Here is an 18,382-nt window from a genome sequence, read left to right on the forward strand (position 1 = left end):
CCAAAACTAGGGTTTCAAGACAAAAATTAAAACGGAGACACTTACACTCATCATATACACACACGGCTACATTTTACGTTGCATTTTCGGCGTTGGGCTTTTGGAGACAAGAAAAGCAGTTCTCATCTGTGGAGCAGGTTATAACAAGACTCCAGTTTCAATACAGTTTTGAACAAATTATCATTGGAGGTGCGGACTCTAATTAAACAAATATCACCTGCAAAGGTTGTCAAGTTATGTGGTCAAGAAAGAAGGTACAGAAGTTCGCTGGAAATAAAACTTCTCACAGATAATTGGTTTCTTGTGGGAAATTCAATCATTATGAGTTATAACACCAGTCACCAGTCACCAGTAAAAAAAAACAAATTAGTTACCGCCTTTATAACTTTCATAATAATCCGATAATTTTGTATCCCTTTACCATCAGTCATACGCGCTATATTCAATATTTGCTTGTGCGTCACCTTATGGTAAACCGACGCCATGCAGTCGGAGAAATCATTATCGGAAAACACTTAAAATATTTCCAGTCATCTTCTAATGGCTCAAATATGTCATCAGATAACCAATGACGGGATTTACAGGTCATAGGTCACACGTTAAAATAGTGCTGCGAGCGAGTGTGGTATATAATCGTCCCTGCACCTGCGCTGGGATCTTTGTGAAAGCCACTCCTCACGTCATCCCAGATGACTAAGAGACTCACAATAGCCAATCTGAAAAAGGCACAGCGCTTGCACTTTCTGCGGTGCTTAACCGCGGCATCACTGTGTGGTACAACAATACTACCATGCATGACAGAGATGCACTACAAAAGGTTGTGGTAATGGGACAGAGGATTATAGGATGTGATTTACCATCAATCGACGAGATCCACACCATCATTCACAGGATCCCAACCATCCAGGCCACAACCTGTTCTCCCCCCTACCTTTCTGGCAAGCGATACCACACTGTTAAATCATGGACCACTTGACTCAAGTATGCATTCTCAACAGCTAACTGCAGTGCCTTAATACACATCTGCGCTACACACTTTTTACATAGTCTACCATTTTGTTTGGTCTACTACATATTTATTGTTCCTGTTGTCTACATTGTGTGGTGCTGTCCGTTGTACTGTATGCGTCCCGAGAGATCAGTGCGATTAAGAATTCCAATGTACGCGTACTGTACGTATGGCGATAAACTACTCTGCTGTCGACGGCAAAGTTGAACGAGAACTGGCTGTACTCTGTAGAGCGTTCATCACCAACTGGCTTTCTTTGGAGACGCCGGTGTTTTTTCATCGTTTGAACCTCGCAGAACATTACAAAACACTCCCGATGTAGGACACCCCATCCCTTAGTATCAACGTGAACCACCCCCCCTACAAACGGCAGAAACAATGATACCCAACTTATTCGTTTGTGTTATGTATTGCTAACTAGCAAATTGATAGAACAACAGGTTTTAAAGTGTGCCAAGTGTGCGTGTCCAGGAGACATTTTACCGCGTAGGAGCTGCGCTGAGCCTGTTTGAAGAGTTTGTCAGGTTACAGTGAAGTGCGGTTGTCATGAAACCAAAATCTTACACCCAAAAAGATGAGCTGAGAGGTCTACTTTTCCCAATCTAATTTGTACGATTTTATTATACACAACCCGAACACAATAAAATATTGGCAATAACGTCTTGCTTTATACTGTTTTCAGTCCATTCGTTAACCTTACTCGAGTTGGAACGTTTTGGATGCTTCAGTCAAACTATTTTTTTATTTTCTTTCAAATAAAACATTTTATCTTTCTCGGGATGTCCCTAATAGCTTGCAGTAAGGCCTTAATTAGATACAGTACAATATGTGTATATGGTACTTATGCCAATTAATAGTAGGTAATTCTGTCTGTATTTTAGCACTGTGGTTCATCACTGAAGGCCAGATAGACCCTTTTTAATAACACTTTACACATAACAAAAGAGAATCCAAACAGCATATTGCTGCTTAGTAAGTGGGTAATTTTTGACCCAACCCAAAACCTGCTGCTAACATCAATCCTGACCATTAAACCACTCTTAAGATCCTATACTAACACTGTGAGAATTGAGGAAATGTTTTATAGCAGTGATATCTGAAGAGAAAAATACACAGGTAACAGAAAACCTTTTAAATTCTGTCAGAGTTTGTGCAAATTAAAAGGCTGTATTGCATGTGGCTGACATGATGTAAAGTTAAGAAATAGAATAATTGAATGTTTTCTTCAATATAGAAAATAAATGAGAAGCCTCACAAAGACAGGAAAATAATTCTGAAACTCTACAATGTAGTACTGAACTTGTCAAAATTTGGATAAAGAGGCCTTGTGATGGATGTAAAATTACCAAAAACACCTTTATGTTAAAACCATGTAATGCCAGTTAGGAAAACTGCATGCATTTTCAATGAATGCTTACTCCACAGAAGAAAAGACTTAAGATGAGTTTTAGTAAAACCTAGACAATGGCATCATTTATTGTAGCAAGAAACAATCATTTACAAATCAGTTAACAGAAAATACTTTTTTTGCAAACTACAACTTTGCAGGTCGGTAATTTATTACAGACATTGTATTACATTTCCTTTGTAAACTACAGTCTAGTTTATAAAACATGACAGTAAGAACGGACACCATCAGATGCTCATCAAAAAAGCATTAGAGATGTCACAATATCACAACAGATTAGAACGCTACAAAACAAGTTTTTTCTTTTAAAAATGCTGAGTTCATACATCGTACCCTAAATCCCAAGGATACAGAGTGGCTTATCTTGTATTACAGCAGAAATCAATAAATAATGATTTATAAAGACTTACTGTTTCTTTTTCTTTTTAATATGTAGGGACTAGAAACAGATCCCATTTCTTTTATATATATTTCAACATATTTATATTTAATTCTTCCTCAGTAATACTGAGTAACATACATGTAATGTATGCATGATGAAACAAAAAATCCCTCTAAACATTGTGACATCTCTAATTGACATGACATTTAAGACTTAGATTTCTGAAACAAAATCCTGCTTTCGTAAAAACACCTTATTTACACATTAAACACACCTGGCCACAGGCTTGCTTCAAACAAGTATTACAGTCATTGAAAACCATTTTAAAGATGAGCAAAAAAGGAAAAGAAAGAATCTTCCCTCTTCTTTTCCTAAAAGCACCTCAAATGGTTTGTCAACACAACTGTTTTCTGAAAGAACAAAGACAAAAGTGTCAAAAAACACTGTGCAATCTTTGCACTTACTCAGACAATACGTTTGTCCCATCTTTCTTTATTTTCCATTCCTGCATAGACAGATTAGTCTGGTGCACTTGTTCACTAGGCATGTGACAACGCCCTTTTCTTTACAATTCCCGAAAGATCCTAGTGCAGTAAATTATAAATACTGTGCCCTGGCAAGGATGTTTACACACAAGACAAACAGCATCCCTGTTCTGTAACTGCTGTGCACCTCAGGAATGACATTTTTTTCTATTTTCCTTTTGTTCAAAATATTGGAATCCAATTTCACCACAGTCTGGACATAAACAGTATTTTCCCACAAAACCAAATTCTACCAGGGGCTTATATCATGAAAAGTAGTGGCAGTTACCTGAATGACAAGAACAACATTCTGAGATCTTGACATGTAGAGCTGAAATACATTTTAATATCTAAATGCATACACCATCGGTATGTATGCGTATTTAGCTTATGGATTCTGGTTACATGAGACCCTTATCGAAACAGAAAACTGGTGATTTCTACAGAAAAAAAAACTTTTAAAACGAATCCTACTTTTTGTTAAGGGACAAATATACATCTACTTAATACTGAAGCTTTAAACAAAGACTTAAGAATCTCTTCTATAAAATGTTCTAAAATAAAGGAAAAAAAACATTCATAAGCACTTTTTACAAAGATTATACAGTAGCACAATAAAATAAAAATTGGTGTACAAATTAATGAAGTAACATTTTTAAGACACCAATAAATAACCAGTGTTTACATTATCAGTAATCTTTCTTTTACTGTTGCAGACAAAAGCATTAACATAAAATAAGCCAAGCTGTTTTTTTTTCTACAAAAGCTATTTTTTTTATTCCCCTAAGATTTAACAGAGGGCCCAATCCTTATACCCCTGCAATTTCTTTAGCACAGACGACAATTAAATGTATAAATAACAAGGCAGTGTTTCTTTTCTCCATGTAAAATAAAAAGTACATAAATAAATACAAAATGAATAGAACATAATTCTCATCCTCGTTAGTATAAAAACATATAAAAGGGATCCTTCAGTCACAAGTTTTTTTTTTATTTTTCCTTGCTTTTCAAAAAAATATTTAAAAGAGTGCTTCTTCAGTTCTTACAAAAAAACATCTAAATGGTCCAAACAGGCCAGAGATTTTCATTTCCACTCTACTTGAATTGATCTGGAATGTGCCCAATTTGGGACTGCATGCTTGTAGGAGGGCTGGAGATGCCTTCTGACCAATCAGACATGTTGGAATGTGGAGAAGAGCTAGACCATTGATCAGGGGATCCTGGGGAAGGGGTCAGAAAGGGGTGATCAGACATCTGGTGCTGGTGGTTGGGTGTGTTGTCCAAGGGGGCAGAGTAACTATGTTGTGAGGGAGGGGTAAGGAACTGGGTGCTGGGCATGGTCTGGTTGAGTGAGGTGGGAAGGATCTGTGTCTCCTGGGGCAGGATGGTGTGGATCGGTATGGCGTTTCCAGACACCTGCTGCAGATCGGACTGGCTCAGGTCACTGCTTATGAAGTTCTGGCTGATGGTGTGACCACTGGTGGCAGTATTAGAGTTCTGGTGCTGCAGCTGAATGCTCTGCTGCTGTTGCTGCTGCTGCTGTTGCTGTTGTAACTGCTGCTGAAGGTTCTGCTGGTGCTGCATCTGCTGCATCTGTTGCGCCTGCATTAAATGCGGCTGGGTGGTGAGCCTGGTGTTCTGCATCCCCTGGTAGCTCATCATCTGTGACAGAGTGGTGGTGGGGAGCCCATTGTGTAGAGAGGTCATCATGCCATGCTGGAGGGATGGGGTGGCCTGGTGCATGCCCCCTTGGCCTGTATTCCTCATGGGGTTGAACTGGTTCTGCCCCATATTGCCGTGCATCCTTGAGAGCCAGTCGCACTGGCCATTCATGCCGGAGCCCCCACCCATTGCCATGGTCATGTTACCGTTGCTTAGCACAGAGCTGCTGGGGCTGGAGACAGGCAGATGGGAGAGGCGGGGCGGCACCGAATCAAACTGCATCCTGCTGGAGCCTCCCATGGTCATGTCCTGCTTACCTGCCATGCCCAGGTGATTGACCCCGATGTGGGTGTCAGACATGCCCTGCAGATGGTTGAGGGGCATGGAAGGGGACTGCTGGAAGGGTGACGTCATCATGGGTGGAGAAGCTACATCTGACATGTACCCATGAGGAGACTCCAGGGAATCCACGGGGGAGAGGACAGCCGAGCTGTCCAGCAGACTTCCTTTGCCATCCTGGGACTTCTTCCTCCTGGCTTTGATATCTTTGGCATCTTTGCCATTGCAGCTGATGCCCTTGGCACTCGGTTTCCTGGCTTTCTTGCCCTGCGCCGAAGGCTTCATGCTGCCAAGGTAGCTGTTTGGCGAACAGAGAGGAGGGGAGAGGGTGGCGCTCATGGGTCCGTTGTGCATGGGAGGGCTCCTCACCAGATTGTACTCATCCAGCAGGCGCACGATGTCGTGATGCATGCGTTCCTGGGCGATGTCACGCGGCAGCCGGTCCATGTGATCGGTGATCTCGCGGTTAGCGAAATGATCCAGCAGAACCTTGGCAGTCTCGTAGCTTCCTTCTCGAGCAGCAAGGAACAGAGGCGTTTCCTCCTGGTGAGAGGGAGAAAAGGTCCGTGTCAACAAGTCTTCCTACACGGCTGTAGGCTTAACTTTTCAGATCTCTCAGGCTTTGCACTATACACTGTGTTAAGCAAAATGCATTTCTTCACATTGACATCATGACAACATACACCTAAAGAGGTTCATGGCTTAAGGATAAGGCTCTGTTGCCAGTATCTGCATGACAAAAACACAACGCTCACCTTATTGTTTTGCATGTCTTTGTTGGCGCCATTCTTGAGAAGCACCACAGCAGCATCCACATTGTTCACTGCGGCAGCCCAGTGCAAAGCTGATTTGCCTGAAGACACACAAAAGTATAAAAAATATTTTTAGTTAAGAAAATAGCACAGCAGAGCTAGTCGATAAAATATTCGCTGGCTTTTTTTCTCCTGAGTGGAATCAATTTAATTAAGACATTATTGGGAAAAGATTTAAGACTCACTGGGCAGTCTGACTTGAATTCACACTGGGCAGCAATAAAAGAAAATGGCCACAGGATTTTTCACAAGACCAAAGCCATAGTGAAAGTCAGGGCAAAGGATTTGAAGATTTTTCATTTACGATCACCTGTAATACCTTTTATTGTCATGTATGGTTACAGGCTTTGCCTTTGTCCCTTAATTTAGAAACCTGATCTCAAACTCTTTAAGAAAAGGCCTCAGAAATCAAAACGTTTAACTGAGTTGGACCTAGCGTACCAAAGTCATCGATGGCGTTGACGTCCGCATGGCAGTTGATGAGTTCCTCCACCATGCCCTCCACTGCCAGGCGTGCAGCCAGGATGAGAGGTGTGGTGCCGTCGTGCATGCGGGCATCCAGATCTGTGGCCCTGTTCCGGATCAGGATCTGAAAGGGAGGCAAGTGACCCACGTTAGTGAAAATTAAGCCGGATAACATGGAGAAGGACATGCATCTAACACTAAATATAGAATCTGATCTGTTAAGCAGAGGCACCGGTAGGCTGTGAGAGCTCTGTGGCTGTGACCTTAATCAGAGAGGTTCTGACAAATTTAACCCCATCTGTGCTTTATATTAAACTGCTAAGCCTCTGTGCCTGTCTAGTCAAAAGTCCTAAGTTATAAAAACAGTTTGGGAGAGTGCAATATCTTAACATAAGCAAGAAAGGATCAGAAAATCTATCCAAACAATCAGGGGGAAGTGAGGTAGGTCTCATGCAGGAATTGTCACTTTTCCCCTGCTGGATTCTGGGACACACTACCTGGAAAACCCCCTGGGCGTCTGCAGCCACAGCGGCGTGAAGGGGCGTCCTGCCCATGTTGTCCTGGATGTTGGCATCTGCACTGGCCTCCAGGAGGCGCTTGGCGGCGTCGGAGCGGGCATACCGGGCGGCCAGGTGCAAGGCCGTCTCGCCCGTGCGGTCTGTCTGGTTGTGCAGGTTGGCACCCTGGTAGATAAAATCGGAGATGACGTTGGCCGAGGCATCCTCCTCTTCCTCGCTGTTCCCGGTCTCCAGGCCTCCTCCGCTGCAGGAGGCGATCATCAGGGGAGTGAAGCCATCTGCAAGACAAAGACCACAGACATCAGCGCTACTCGCACCTATACGACCTGACGGAATACCACCTGAATCCGGGTGCTTGCTAAACTAGCTTCAAAAATACACCTTTCTTTGCTGTGCACTTACTCTACTTTGAGAAGCAAAATTCAAAATGCCTTGAAAAATGCAGAAAACCATCGTCTTCGTTAAAATGCTCAGCTCAGCCAGTTCATTTGAAAAGCACCTTTTAGATCTTTCTGCTATTTTATGCCTTTGATTTTGAATGCGAGCTTGCTGATTCGCGGAAAATGAAGTGCACGCAGTTGACGAGCTCTGCTCTCGGATTTGTGGAATCCATTTTGGGGGTTTTAACTTCTCAACACAGGTATGTGAGTTAAAACCAATATTGTATTTTATTATAAAATGGCATAAAAGAAGAGAAGGGTTGGAAGGCAAATTATTAACCAAGCACAAACGGGAGCTCTCCCAAGTGGCCTCAGCTTTCAGTCTTTTGCTTTGAACCTCATAGCACTGCCCTAAGGGCGACTGAGCTTAAACCACTCCTACATACTGAAGATGTTCACAAGCTACACTAGAGGCATATTCCTGAGTATCCAATGCTGCTATCAGTGTCAGTGACAAAGCTGGTTTCTTTACCGACAAAACTGCTAGTAAGATCAGACAGAATCACCTTTGCATTTTGTCTTACTGTAAATGGCGATCTATTTAATTGTAAAAGAAAAACTCTGCCAAAGACTGACAAATGGAAGTTGTGGATTTTAACCTAAGATTACTCAATTAAAAATACATAAGAGCCGTGTGAAATTAGCTTTGCAGTCAGTACCTGGACCGCGGACATTGACGTCCATGCAATCGTTGTCGATCTCGCCCTGAGGGGGGGTGGGGGCCATGGAGGGGATGCGGAGGTCTGCAGCATCTAGGTGCTGCTGTGTCCACTGCCGGTGGTCAGTCTGGTCATCCAGGTCCAACATCGCCTGCTCTTCAAACTGAAAGGCAGAGAAACCACTGTGGTCAGATACAAGTGACACCCTACCTCCTCCCTGCCTTCAGAAGACAAGAGCTGAAACAGCTCACAGCTTATATCCACTAAATGATTCCATCATCGTTAAAAAATGATATTTTGGCATATGAAAAAATGTAACATAATATTCCAGTTAATAATTTACATTATAGTAATGATATGATTGATTTCTCCTCATGATATTGCTAAAAAAAATATGCACTTACAATTACAAAGTATTTTAGGCTGTTTTTTTTCTCTTCAGTTCTAATCTTACCCTGAATCTCTTGGTGTCTGAAGGTTCCTCATCCCCCCACTCGTTCTGATTATCATCCATGAGGGACATGTCGGAGGAGTTCTTCAGTGGCCTGTTTCCGTCGCACGGGAGAAAAAAATCCCATTATCTGAGAGCCCGACACGGGAGGAAGATCAACCTGCCCTTCTCCCATGTGTGCTGACTGGGACCGTGGCAGAGAAAAAGGAAAAGGCGACCCGAGAAAGCAAGCAAGTGAAAAGTTAATTAACAGCAGCACTTGGGTCTTGCTCTGTCACGCAGTCAAAATCCAAGCTCTTTTACAGCACCAATGCTTTTTACTGTACCCCACCACCCAAAGGTCTTAACAACCTCCAACCATCTCTCCCCCACCCTCTTTTGCACTGCATCCTCTATCTTTGACACCCACCCTCTGATGAAATGACTAAACAAAAACTCCCCACCCCCCCACCAGAAGCAGTTTTCCTCAGATCGGGAAGCAGGAGGCGACAGAAGTCTTAAACGCTGGTGATCACTTACTTCAATCCCACAGAGTCCTCCCCCACCGGCTCCCGGCGTTTCTTCTTGTTGGGTTCGTTCACTTTGAAGCCCTCGGGGAACCACAGCTGGCCGTGCTCCCGGCGCCGCTTCCTGGAGACCACCACCCCCACGCCAACGAACGCCAGCAAAGCCAGGGCGGCCAGCACCACGTAGATGGAGTAGAGCCCCGGGGGCGAAGAGTAGTCCGTGTTCTCACCTGCCGCGGGAGAGAGTAACATTCTGTCAGTCGGCATCCAACAGCCAAAGCTCAGGCGTCATGGTAGGAGAGAGCGAAGTGAGAAGACGAGCCCCCGTCTTGCCCAAGAATTCTATTTGTATACAGAAACCAGGCGGGCAAGTGAGATAATTTGTAAAACAAGGTCGTTTCACTCGCTAATAATCAGAATTGCTAACCACTTCTCAAGCAAAAGAAGCAGGGAAAAAAAAAACACCTCCTTTCCCCCCTTTTCAGCTCAGTGTACCAGGAGACAACTTTACCATTTCTTCTTTAAGAAAAAAAAGGGATTAATGAACTTCAAATTACTGCACGCGCTTTAAGCTGTAAAGACGGCGGATTTATTAGGATTTTCAAGATAACAAAGACTCCCAACTTCTAGCACACTCCCGATCAATTTTTTTCTCCTCTTTTTTTTTCTGCTAACGATTTTGAAATGATAAACTCTCACCACCTAACCCCTTAGAGATGCACTAAGTCCTGGTATTACATTCAACAAGGTGAAGGTTGCAGCATCCCCTTAACACAAGAAGAGGGGGTAGGGGGGTAGATTGGATCTGATTTACTGCAATTAACCATTTTGAAACCTGCAATCTGCAATTATTTAAATCCAAATGCCAGGGAAGGCTGTTTATACAATGTAAATTATAACTATCTTCTCACTGTACAACACTACAGAAATCTCAAAGGTCCAAAAGCAAAAGAATCTTGCGAAGGAAAAGAACACAAAAATAACAAATCCAATCAGTGATACAAAACTCAAGGGTGTGGGAGCCGTAGGTGGGTGATTGCCTCGTTAAGGGAGTGATTAGTGTTCAGAGCTGCAAAGCCTGCATGTGTACTCACTTGTAACAGCCTCAATGATGTAGGGAACATTCAGGTTTCCACTGGAGGCCAGAGCTCCCAAGAAGGCAGCCACATCTGTTGCACTTTGGAAACATTCTGTAGACTGCTGGTAACACTGCCTGTTGTCAATTTCCAAATACACCACTGACCTACAAAGAAAAGTCAAAAAGAAACGTCTTATAATCACAGCGCGGGCAAGTTCTTCTATATTTGGCTTCACATAGAAAGGACAGTTGGCTTGAACTTAAGGTAGGGGTGTAAACAGTGGAGATACTCATAAAACTCTCTCAGTACAAAAGAAAAGCTACAGTGATAAGTCAATATCAAAGGTTTCTCTGCATTTTTAATGACTGACAGTCTCCTTCGCTTGAAAACTAAAGCAAGGCAAGGAGGTTATAAAGCAAGGCTTTTGTATCCTAGCTTGTTGAGAGCACTTGGTCTCCAATTCTTTTTGGCAGCATCACATGTTCAGCAAGGATACTTTCCTTTTAAAAATAAGTCTATCATGGAAGAGCCGATGGAGGGGAACAACAGAGACAGAGGACACATTGGCTAAATGTCTTTTGTCTCCTCAAATATCACCCTGGTGTCCCCAAGCAGCCAAGAGGGCCCCAATCATAAACCCAAAACCCAAACCCCAGGTCCACACTCACCCCTTGATCTGCATCTGGTCCAGCTCCCTGCGCTTCCTGGCGTTCACCACCGTGTACATGGAGTTCTTCATCTTGTTGAAAACATTTCCAGGGATCTCCGTCCAGCTATCTGCTGACCTCTTGATGTTGTGCTTCCTGAGCTCCTGCTCGTTGCCGTAATAGGGGAAGATCATGTACTCGCCCTTGCTGTCTTTGCGGAAGACCACGTTGGTGTGCAGCACCCTGCTGAGCTCCCGGAGGAAGCCGAAGGAGTTGTTCTTCAGCTGATCCGGGAGGATGTGGACCACCAGCACCAGCCTGCCGTCCGCCAGCTTCTCCGGCATGTTGTTGGCGCAGTCTAGACCGTCCCACTCACACTCCGCGTTGTTGCAGCCTTGATCGCAGTGCCCGTCAGCGTAGTGATCCTTACAATACTGGTCATAGAGTGGACTAGAAAAGGAACCAATGCTATTATTAAAGCTGGGAAGGGTATTATTTGTGGCTTGATTACATACAGCATTTCTATCAAGAACATTTGATTTGAACATTTCTATCAACCTCTAGTGGAAATGTACTAAACACAATATTCCAGAACCCATACCAGGACTCTGCTAGGACATATTAAACTGTATTTTCTTAGCTCAGCCACCAGCCTTGCCCATTTATCTTTTTACATGCTGACATTGCTGGAGGGGCAACCATTATCGCCTCCTTTCAGAGTATACTGCTGGTCTTGCACATGGTTTATGTTAATTATGCCAACAACTCGAACAAGAGGAATCATTAATGCTGACACAGGAATCATTAATGCTGATACATTAGTGTTTTGAGAATAAATATTAATTTCTTCATCCCAAAGTTAATGGGAGGATGTGGTCCAAAACGCCAGCTGATATCCGCCAACTATAAAATGGAGATGTCACCTCACGGCTGTGCACTGAGCCAGAAGAAAGCCGCCTGCAGGCGAGAGACGCAACACTTACTTGCACTGGCCCTCCAAATTCTGGCAGTCGAAGCCGTCGTAGAGGCAGCCAGCGTTGTCGCACTGCTCGTCGCACTTGCCGTCGTTGAAGTAGCGCCAGCACTGCAGGGACATGGTGCAGTTCTTCCAGGGGTCGTCGAAGTTGAGGGAGCAGTCCCCGCCGTCCCAGCCGCAGGCGTGGTTGTTGCACAGGCGGTCGCAGATCTTGTCGTTCCTGCGCTTCTCGCACTCGGGGATCTCGCAGCTGACCGCGACCTCGGGAGGAGGCGTGATGTCCCGCCCGAACCCGCCCTGGAAGTTGTAGTCCAGGATGTGGCACAGGAGCCCGTTGAAATTGGTGGGGCAGACACAGTGGTAAAAGGGAGCCTCCAGGGAGTTCTCACAGGTGCCCCCGTTATAGCAGGGGTTGGAGTTGCAGGGGCTATTGGCCGGGTACTGGCATTCAGGCCCAGTGAAGGCGTCGGTGCACAGGCATTTAGGACTCTTGTGACCCAGGATGCACGTGCCCCCGTTTCGACACCGCAACGTACCACACGAGTGAGTGTCGTATTCGCAGGTGGATCCGGTGAAGCCCTGCAGAGACGAGAGAATAATTCAGTTGGCCCTTTATAGCTACACGACAAATTTCCAATTCCAGATTTCTAATTGTTCTGATGTACTTACAGGAGGACATTTGCAGATGAAGCCATGCGGAGTGTTACTGGCCACGGCGCATGTTCCTCCATTCCGACATGGCTTTCCTTTGCAGCCATCAAATACTGTATCACAGCGCTGCCCTGTTGTACAGAATTGAAATACACATTTCACTTCAGAGAATCTAACTGCACCAGGAACAATTTGCTGCAATACTCAAAAAGTGGTTTTCGGTGCTAAGCTTCAATTAGGAATCGGCAACTGAGCTAACTGAGCCTAATCTTTGTAGACGGCAATGATTTTTCAGCAACTTAGTGATCACGTTGGGTTTAAATTTGTCAAGATTCTTGTGAAAATCCATCTTAAAACTTGGCACCGTTTAAATACTGCAACCGAGAGCTAAAAAAGAGAATCGGAAAGCATGCATGCTGTTCTTGTAGCGTCGAAGAAGAGTGATTTTGCCACTGCAGTGTAAACGCATTTCTCACCTGTGTAGCCTGTGCGGCATTCACAGCGGTAGCTGTTGACAAGCTGTATGCAGTTCTGAGTGCCTCGCGGGTCGCAGGGGTTGGACAGGCACTCGTTGACGTCCCCTTCGCAGCGCTCCCCCACAAAGCCTGCCAGGCAGATGCAGTGGTAGCCGCCCACTCTGTCCACACACTTGCCATTGTTGAAGCACTTGGGCTCCTGCGTGATGGGATCTACAAAAGGGTTGCAATCGTCCACGTTGATCTCGCAGTGCACACCTAGATGAGGGGAGGGGAAAAAGACGTCTGTAAGTCAACAGGGCAAATGTGGTTAACTTAACAAGTGCTACTGGGCTAGAGTGGCTTTTTTGTATTCTGGATCTCCATAAAAACCATGCTGACACTAGCACCAGTGTAGAGGAGTGGTTAGGAGGCTCTTGGTCAGAGGATTGTGGGTTTCGAATCATGGGTAAGGACATTGGCTGCTATATACTTGAGCAAGGTACTTCACTCAGATTGCTCTAGAAAATCACCCAGCTGCACAGATGGGTCCTCTCCAGGTTGTCATTACAAACGGAGAATTTGTTCTCAACGAACTTATCTGGTTGAATGAAGGATTAAATAGAATGAAATAAATGTCTTAGGAGACCTTTTTTATCCATAAAAGGGCTTCATTAATGTGTTAATTCTGTAATCAATCCAATGTCCCAATGGGTGACTAATTTTAGACAGGTAACAAGACAGGTAAAGTCATTAACATCTCAAACAATAAACAAGGAGTAACTGTTAGAAATGTGTAGGGCTCTCTCCTGACCTTGAGTTCCCCGCGGACAGGAGCACTTGTATGTATTGATGAGGTCAATGCAGGTCCCTCCATTCTGACAGGGCTGGGAAAGGCACTCATTGATCTCCTCTGAGCAGTTGACTCCATGGTATCCTGGCACACACTGTGAAAGAAGGAACACACAGCAATTAATGCCTGACATAAAACAACTTGTGTTGTTTACCCTGCTTTTGTGTTTACTTATTGTTTTGCTATATAAGCAACTTGCAACAGTGGAGGTGCACATAAACTAGTACCTTAAGACTACATTTGAAAAAACAATCAGCTTTTTAGATGGCATTAGTAGTGAAGGCAGTATTTCCAGAAAGTTTCATCAAAAGGACAAAAGCTCAGAAGCAGATGGATCAGTGCTGTGCTGCATGTCGCTGTACTGAAATAAAATCAGAGCAGAATGCTTCACTTTCAGCAAAGCAAAAAGACCTGAAGGCATAAGGAATAAATTTAAGGTCTTGTTTCAGTTTTAACTCGAACGACGGCAAAATTAAAAATGGAATTGCCATTGGAAATGGAACGAACGAAGTCTTTCTTGGACTAAAGTCTTCAGATGTAAGTCTTGGGAAAATTGAGGAATCAGATATAGATGAGAAGACAAAAAGAAAAAGATTGGGGGTCTCACCTCGCAAGTGTATCCACCCAGGTAGTCCGTGCAGGTGGCTCCATTCTGGCAGGGATTAGGTGTACATTCATCCACTTGTTCTTCGCAGTAGCTGCCAGTGTAGCCTGCCTGGCATCGACAGTAGTGGGTATTGCCAGCATCCAGACACTGGCCAGAATTCCTGCACAGCTGCGTCACATCAACACCTAGAGTTCCAAGGCAGACAGCAGCAGATCTTTGTGAGTATGACTGCACTGGGTGACTGGGTAACTACACACTCAGGCTTAAAAGACCAACTGACTTTCACTGGATTTTATCAGAAGCTTCATACGCATTGTAAGGGGGTGTCTTTACCTTGCTGTTTAGCTGCAACCTCACAGGAAACGCTGGGGACGTCACAGTAAAGACCAGTCCAGCCACTCTGGCACTCACAGCGGTACGAAGTGCCAGTCTGCCAACACGTGCCACCGTTCTTACAGGGCGAAGAGTCACACCAGCGCACCAGGTTCTGAAAGATGGAAATACAGCAACTTTCTCACTTTCCAAAGAACAAAGGAAGCATAAGAAACAGGAAACCATGACATGGAGACACGTTTTTATAATTTTAAATATGGCAATCGAAATGTACAAGCTAGATTCCGTTGTGAGCAAACATAACATTTTACCTTTATAAACAACTTTCTCAGTATCTGACATTCAGTATGAAATTCAGAATGCCTCTTTTTCCAGTTCTCCTTTAAAATTTTATCTTACAGTGATAGACATAATTTAACACTGAAACAATATTATGAAAACGTGTTGCTCACAACATTTGTAAGTAATTTACAATGACCATGATAAAGAGAACAGCCTTTATTAATTTTCCTGGTATTCAGGTTGCAAAGAAAGAGATGTACATTTTATGTCTTTTCTGGCAGTAACCATAATTTATGGTAAATTTATAGCAATTGAACCTAGATAATTATTTTGTATAATTTCAGCTCTATAGAATATGGATTGTTCCTTAAGAAGCCAGAATATAATAACTTCGTTTTATGCTAGAATTATACGGTAACGTGGCGTTGCACATGAAGTACCAAGAATATTTTTTAGACCATATCAATATGCATCGTGTAGAGAGTACGTGTAAAATAGACAGAGATGTAAATGACAATACAGATTGTCATAACATGTTTTTGTTTTTGAAGTTCATTGTGAATTAACTCAAGTTGAAAAAACGTTGACACCAGTCTTACAGAAAAAGCATTTGATACCATCTAGCAATTCTCACACTATAATACATCCTATGTCCATTTAACGGGGATGTTTTGCTGGCATCAAACTTTTAAGGAGAAAGTTGGGAAACAGGCTGTTAACTTTGATTCAAAGATTCAATGGCCGCACTGACACGTTTGGGTCAAAGGGCAGAGCAGGCGGTCATGTTACCTGGCAGTTCAGGCCGGTGTAGCCCTGAGGACAGGTACACTTGTAAGTGCCATAGCTGTCCTGGCAGGTGCCCCCATTCAGGCAGGGCTTGGAGTCGCACTCATTGATGTCGTGCTGGCAGTAGCTGCCCGTGAAGCCAGGAGGACACAAGCAGGTGAAAGTGTTGATGCCGTCCACACAGGTACCCCCGTTGAAGCAAGAGCTTTGGAAAAAAACGAGCAGAAAAGAGGCCGCTCAGAATCTGGACTTTTATTTTGTTGGAATTCTGCCAGCAGGCTTCTGTATCCGCCCCGTTCCCAATTGCCCACCGCTGACGTCAAAGATTAAGCAGGGAAAAAAAAGAAGAGATCAAACAGCGCAGCCGAATTCAATACTAGAGAGTGGAAGGGATCTAGGTGGTGCCCTTATCTAATTACTTCTGTGTCTCCCCCAACTCAGACAAGAGCTGCATTGCAAAAGGAAGCAATCTGAGAGTATGAAGGAGGTCACGCAGCCCCACAGCTGGTGTGGAGTGACGGGGAGGCCATCCGTGCACGCAGCAGGGCTGGGAGAGCAGGTGTCAAGGGACAGGGGGCGTTACCTCTCCGTGCAGTCGGGAGTGTTGTTTTCACACTGGATGCCACTAAAGCCCGGCGGACAGGTGCAGGTGTAGCCATTGACGCAGTCTGTGCAGTTGGCACCGTTTTTGCAGGGGTTGCTGTCACACTCGTTGATGTCCTCCTCGCACTTGCTTCCCCGGAATCCCGGCAAGCAGGCGCACAGGAAGCCGTCTATGCGATCTGTACAGGAGCCTCCGTTACTGCATGGATCTGGGAAAAAGACACAACGTGGCGGGTTTCTTACACCGAAATCCATCAAGTTCAGAAAGTGGATTAAACGAAGGAGAAACTGTGCCATAGACACCCTGTCTTTTTCAAATTTCTGAAGCTAAAAATGAAAATACAGCCTTCAAAACTGACCTTATCATGTTTGTGTGTGAGTTGCTCTTCAGGGCCATGGCAGATTATAGGTTTTGCAGGAGTGAGAGTCTAACTTGTGTTTATTTCAGCATTTGTACTGTCCCCCTGGTACCACAGCATGTGTTCTTGCCAATACTAAGTCTCGTAATGAACTGCAGATGTCCAAGAATCACTTACTGGGCTGGCAGTCGTCAATGTCGGTCTCACAGTTGCGGCCGGTATAGCCTGGCTTACAGCTGCATTTGTAACTACCGATGGTGTTCTGGCAGGACCCGGAGTTGAGGCAGGGGTTCTTAACACACTCGTTGATGTCAACTTCACAGGTCTGCCCTGCAAAGGGAAGAGAAATGCGAAGCAAAGAGTTTGAGAACACAACACTCCATTCTCACACACACATGCATCACTGCACAGCTTCGAGCAATATCTCTGGTCGATAATGTTGTTTGTAAAGTCAGGACGCTGTATTATCTCACTATTAAGAACAGTTTTAATATTTTTCCTCCAATAACCTGAAAAGATCCATGGCAATGACTTTATTTACTCTGCAAATACCCAATTTCACTGTTAACCATTAGAAGTAAATTAAATAATTCAGCCTGAGAAGGCTGAAATGGTTTTGAAAAAAAAAAAGATAAGACAAAACTTAAAATCTGGGCCATACAAGAATTCAAAGCACGCACAGCAAGTGGCTGAGTCCTGTTCATTCTCCACAGTGCTAGCTGGTGAAGAGCATCTTACCTTGCCAGCCCTCAGGACACACACAGGAGAAGCTCTCGTAGTCCTCCGACTCCCTGCACACACCTCTGTTCTTACAGGGTTTGGGGCCACAAGGAGCAAGGATTTCCTCACAGTTTTCCCCTGGAAAAGAACAAACACCTCAGGTCAGCACAGGTGTCCTACACTCACGTTATATATCTAAATATGATGACTACATTTTTCATGTGCTGGGTTTAAGATTCAAAAGAAGGCATATATACACAAGGTCTCAATGTATCCATTTACCTAAAAAAAGATTAATTTATTCTTTGAGGAAACATAAGATTGCTACTTCAATGACATTTTTATTTCCTTTTGAAAAGCTGAACTAGGAAAATGAATTAATTATTCACATTTAAAGATTCCACTTAATTAAATTTATACATGAATAGATTTCCCTCAAGGACCATCCTACAATCTGAAACTTTCTGTCAATTTTATACTATATTGTGAATCTCCAGAGCCACTTCCATATCTGTTTCCACGGTAACAGGCGAAGGCAGGAAAGCGCCACAATTTCCTGTCATTGTGCAAGGGCTCTTGCTGTTCTGTGAGACAGGAAGCAGGAAGCGGGCAAACAGGAAATGGGTCAAGCAACAGTTCCCATCCCTACTCGTATTATTCCAGATCTGTGGATTTGTGGATTTTTCCAAAAAGAAGACTCCAAGAAAAAATAAAATCTTTGCCCAAAAACAGTCCATCAGAATCTGTTATTAGTGTGGGTATTTGTCTCTAAACTCACTTTTCAGAAAGGCTTTGAAAACATTTGTGAAACATCCTGTAGGCCAATGGAATACATCTGCTTTGTTTACATTAAGCC

The 18,382-nt window shown here is 43.9% G+C and overlaps 1 protein-coding gene across 1 annotated transcript in view; it reads right to left on the reverse strand.

Annotated features, from left to right (window-relative positions):
* Window positions 1-2,454: 2,454 nt before the first annotated feature.
* notch1b (notch receptor 1b) overlaps window positions 2,455-18,382 on the reverse strand; it is a 46,930-nt gene continuing 31,002 nt past the window's right edge. Inside the window, exons 16-34 of the mRNA XM_015366778.2 lie at window positions 17,545-17,664; window positions 16,984-17,136; window positions 16,428-16,656; window positions 15,848-16,049; window positions 14,777-14,930; window positions 14,444-14,628; window positions 13,798-13,930; window positions 13,005-13,262; window positions 12,547-12,659; window positions 11,885-12,456; window positions 10,923-11,351; window positions 10,270-10,418; window positions 9,189-9,405; window positions 8,673-8,763; window positions 8,219-8,381; window positions 7,099-7,397; window positions 6,578-6,725; window positions 6,080-6,177; window positions 2,455-5,867 (exon numbers count right to left, since the gene is read on the reverse strand). Of these exons, the coding sequence (XP_015222264.1) occupies window positions 4,419-5,867; window positions 6,080-6,177; window positions 6,578-6,725; window positions 7,099-7,397; window positions 8,219-8,381; window positions 8,673-8,763; window positions 9,189-9,405; window positions 10,270-10,418; window positions 10,923-11,351; window positions 11,885-12,456; window positions 12,547-12,659; window positions 13,005-13,262; window positions 13,798-13,930; window positions 14,444-14,628; window positions 14,777-14,930; window positions 15,848-16,049; window positions 16,428-16,656; window positions 16,984-17,136; window positions 17,545-17,664 (5,162 nt within the window). The 3' untranslated portion in view covers window positions 2,455-4,418. The remainder of the gene's footprint in view (window positions 5,868-6,079; window positions 6,178-6,577; window positions 6,726-7,098; window positions 7,398-8,218; window positions 8,382-8,672; window positions 8,764-9,188; window positions 9,406-10,269; window positions 10,419-10,922; window positions 11,352-11,884; window positions 12,457-12,546; window positions 12,660-13,004; window positions 13,263-13,797; window positions 13,931-14,443; window positions 14,629-14,776; window positions 14,931-15,847; window positions 16,050-16,427; window positions 16,657-16,983; window positions 17,137-17,544; window positions 17,665-18,382) is intronic.

This window comes from Lepisosteus oculatus, chromosome 24 (genome assembly GCF_040954835.1).
Source record: "Lepisosteus oculatus isolate fLepOcu1 chromosome 24, fLepOcu1.hap2, whole genome shotgun sequence".
Classification (NCBI taxonomy): domain Eukaryota; kingdom Metazoa; phylum Chordata; class Actinopteri; order Semionotiformes; family Lepisosteidae; genus Lepisosteus; species Lepisosteus oculatus.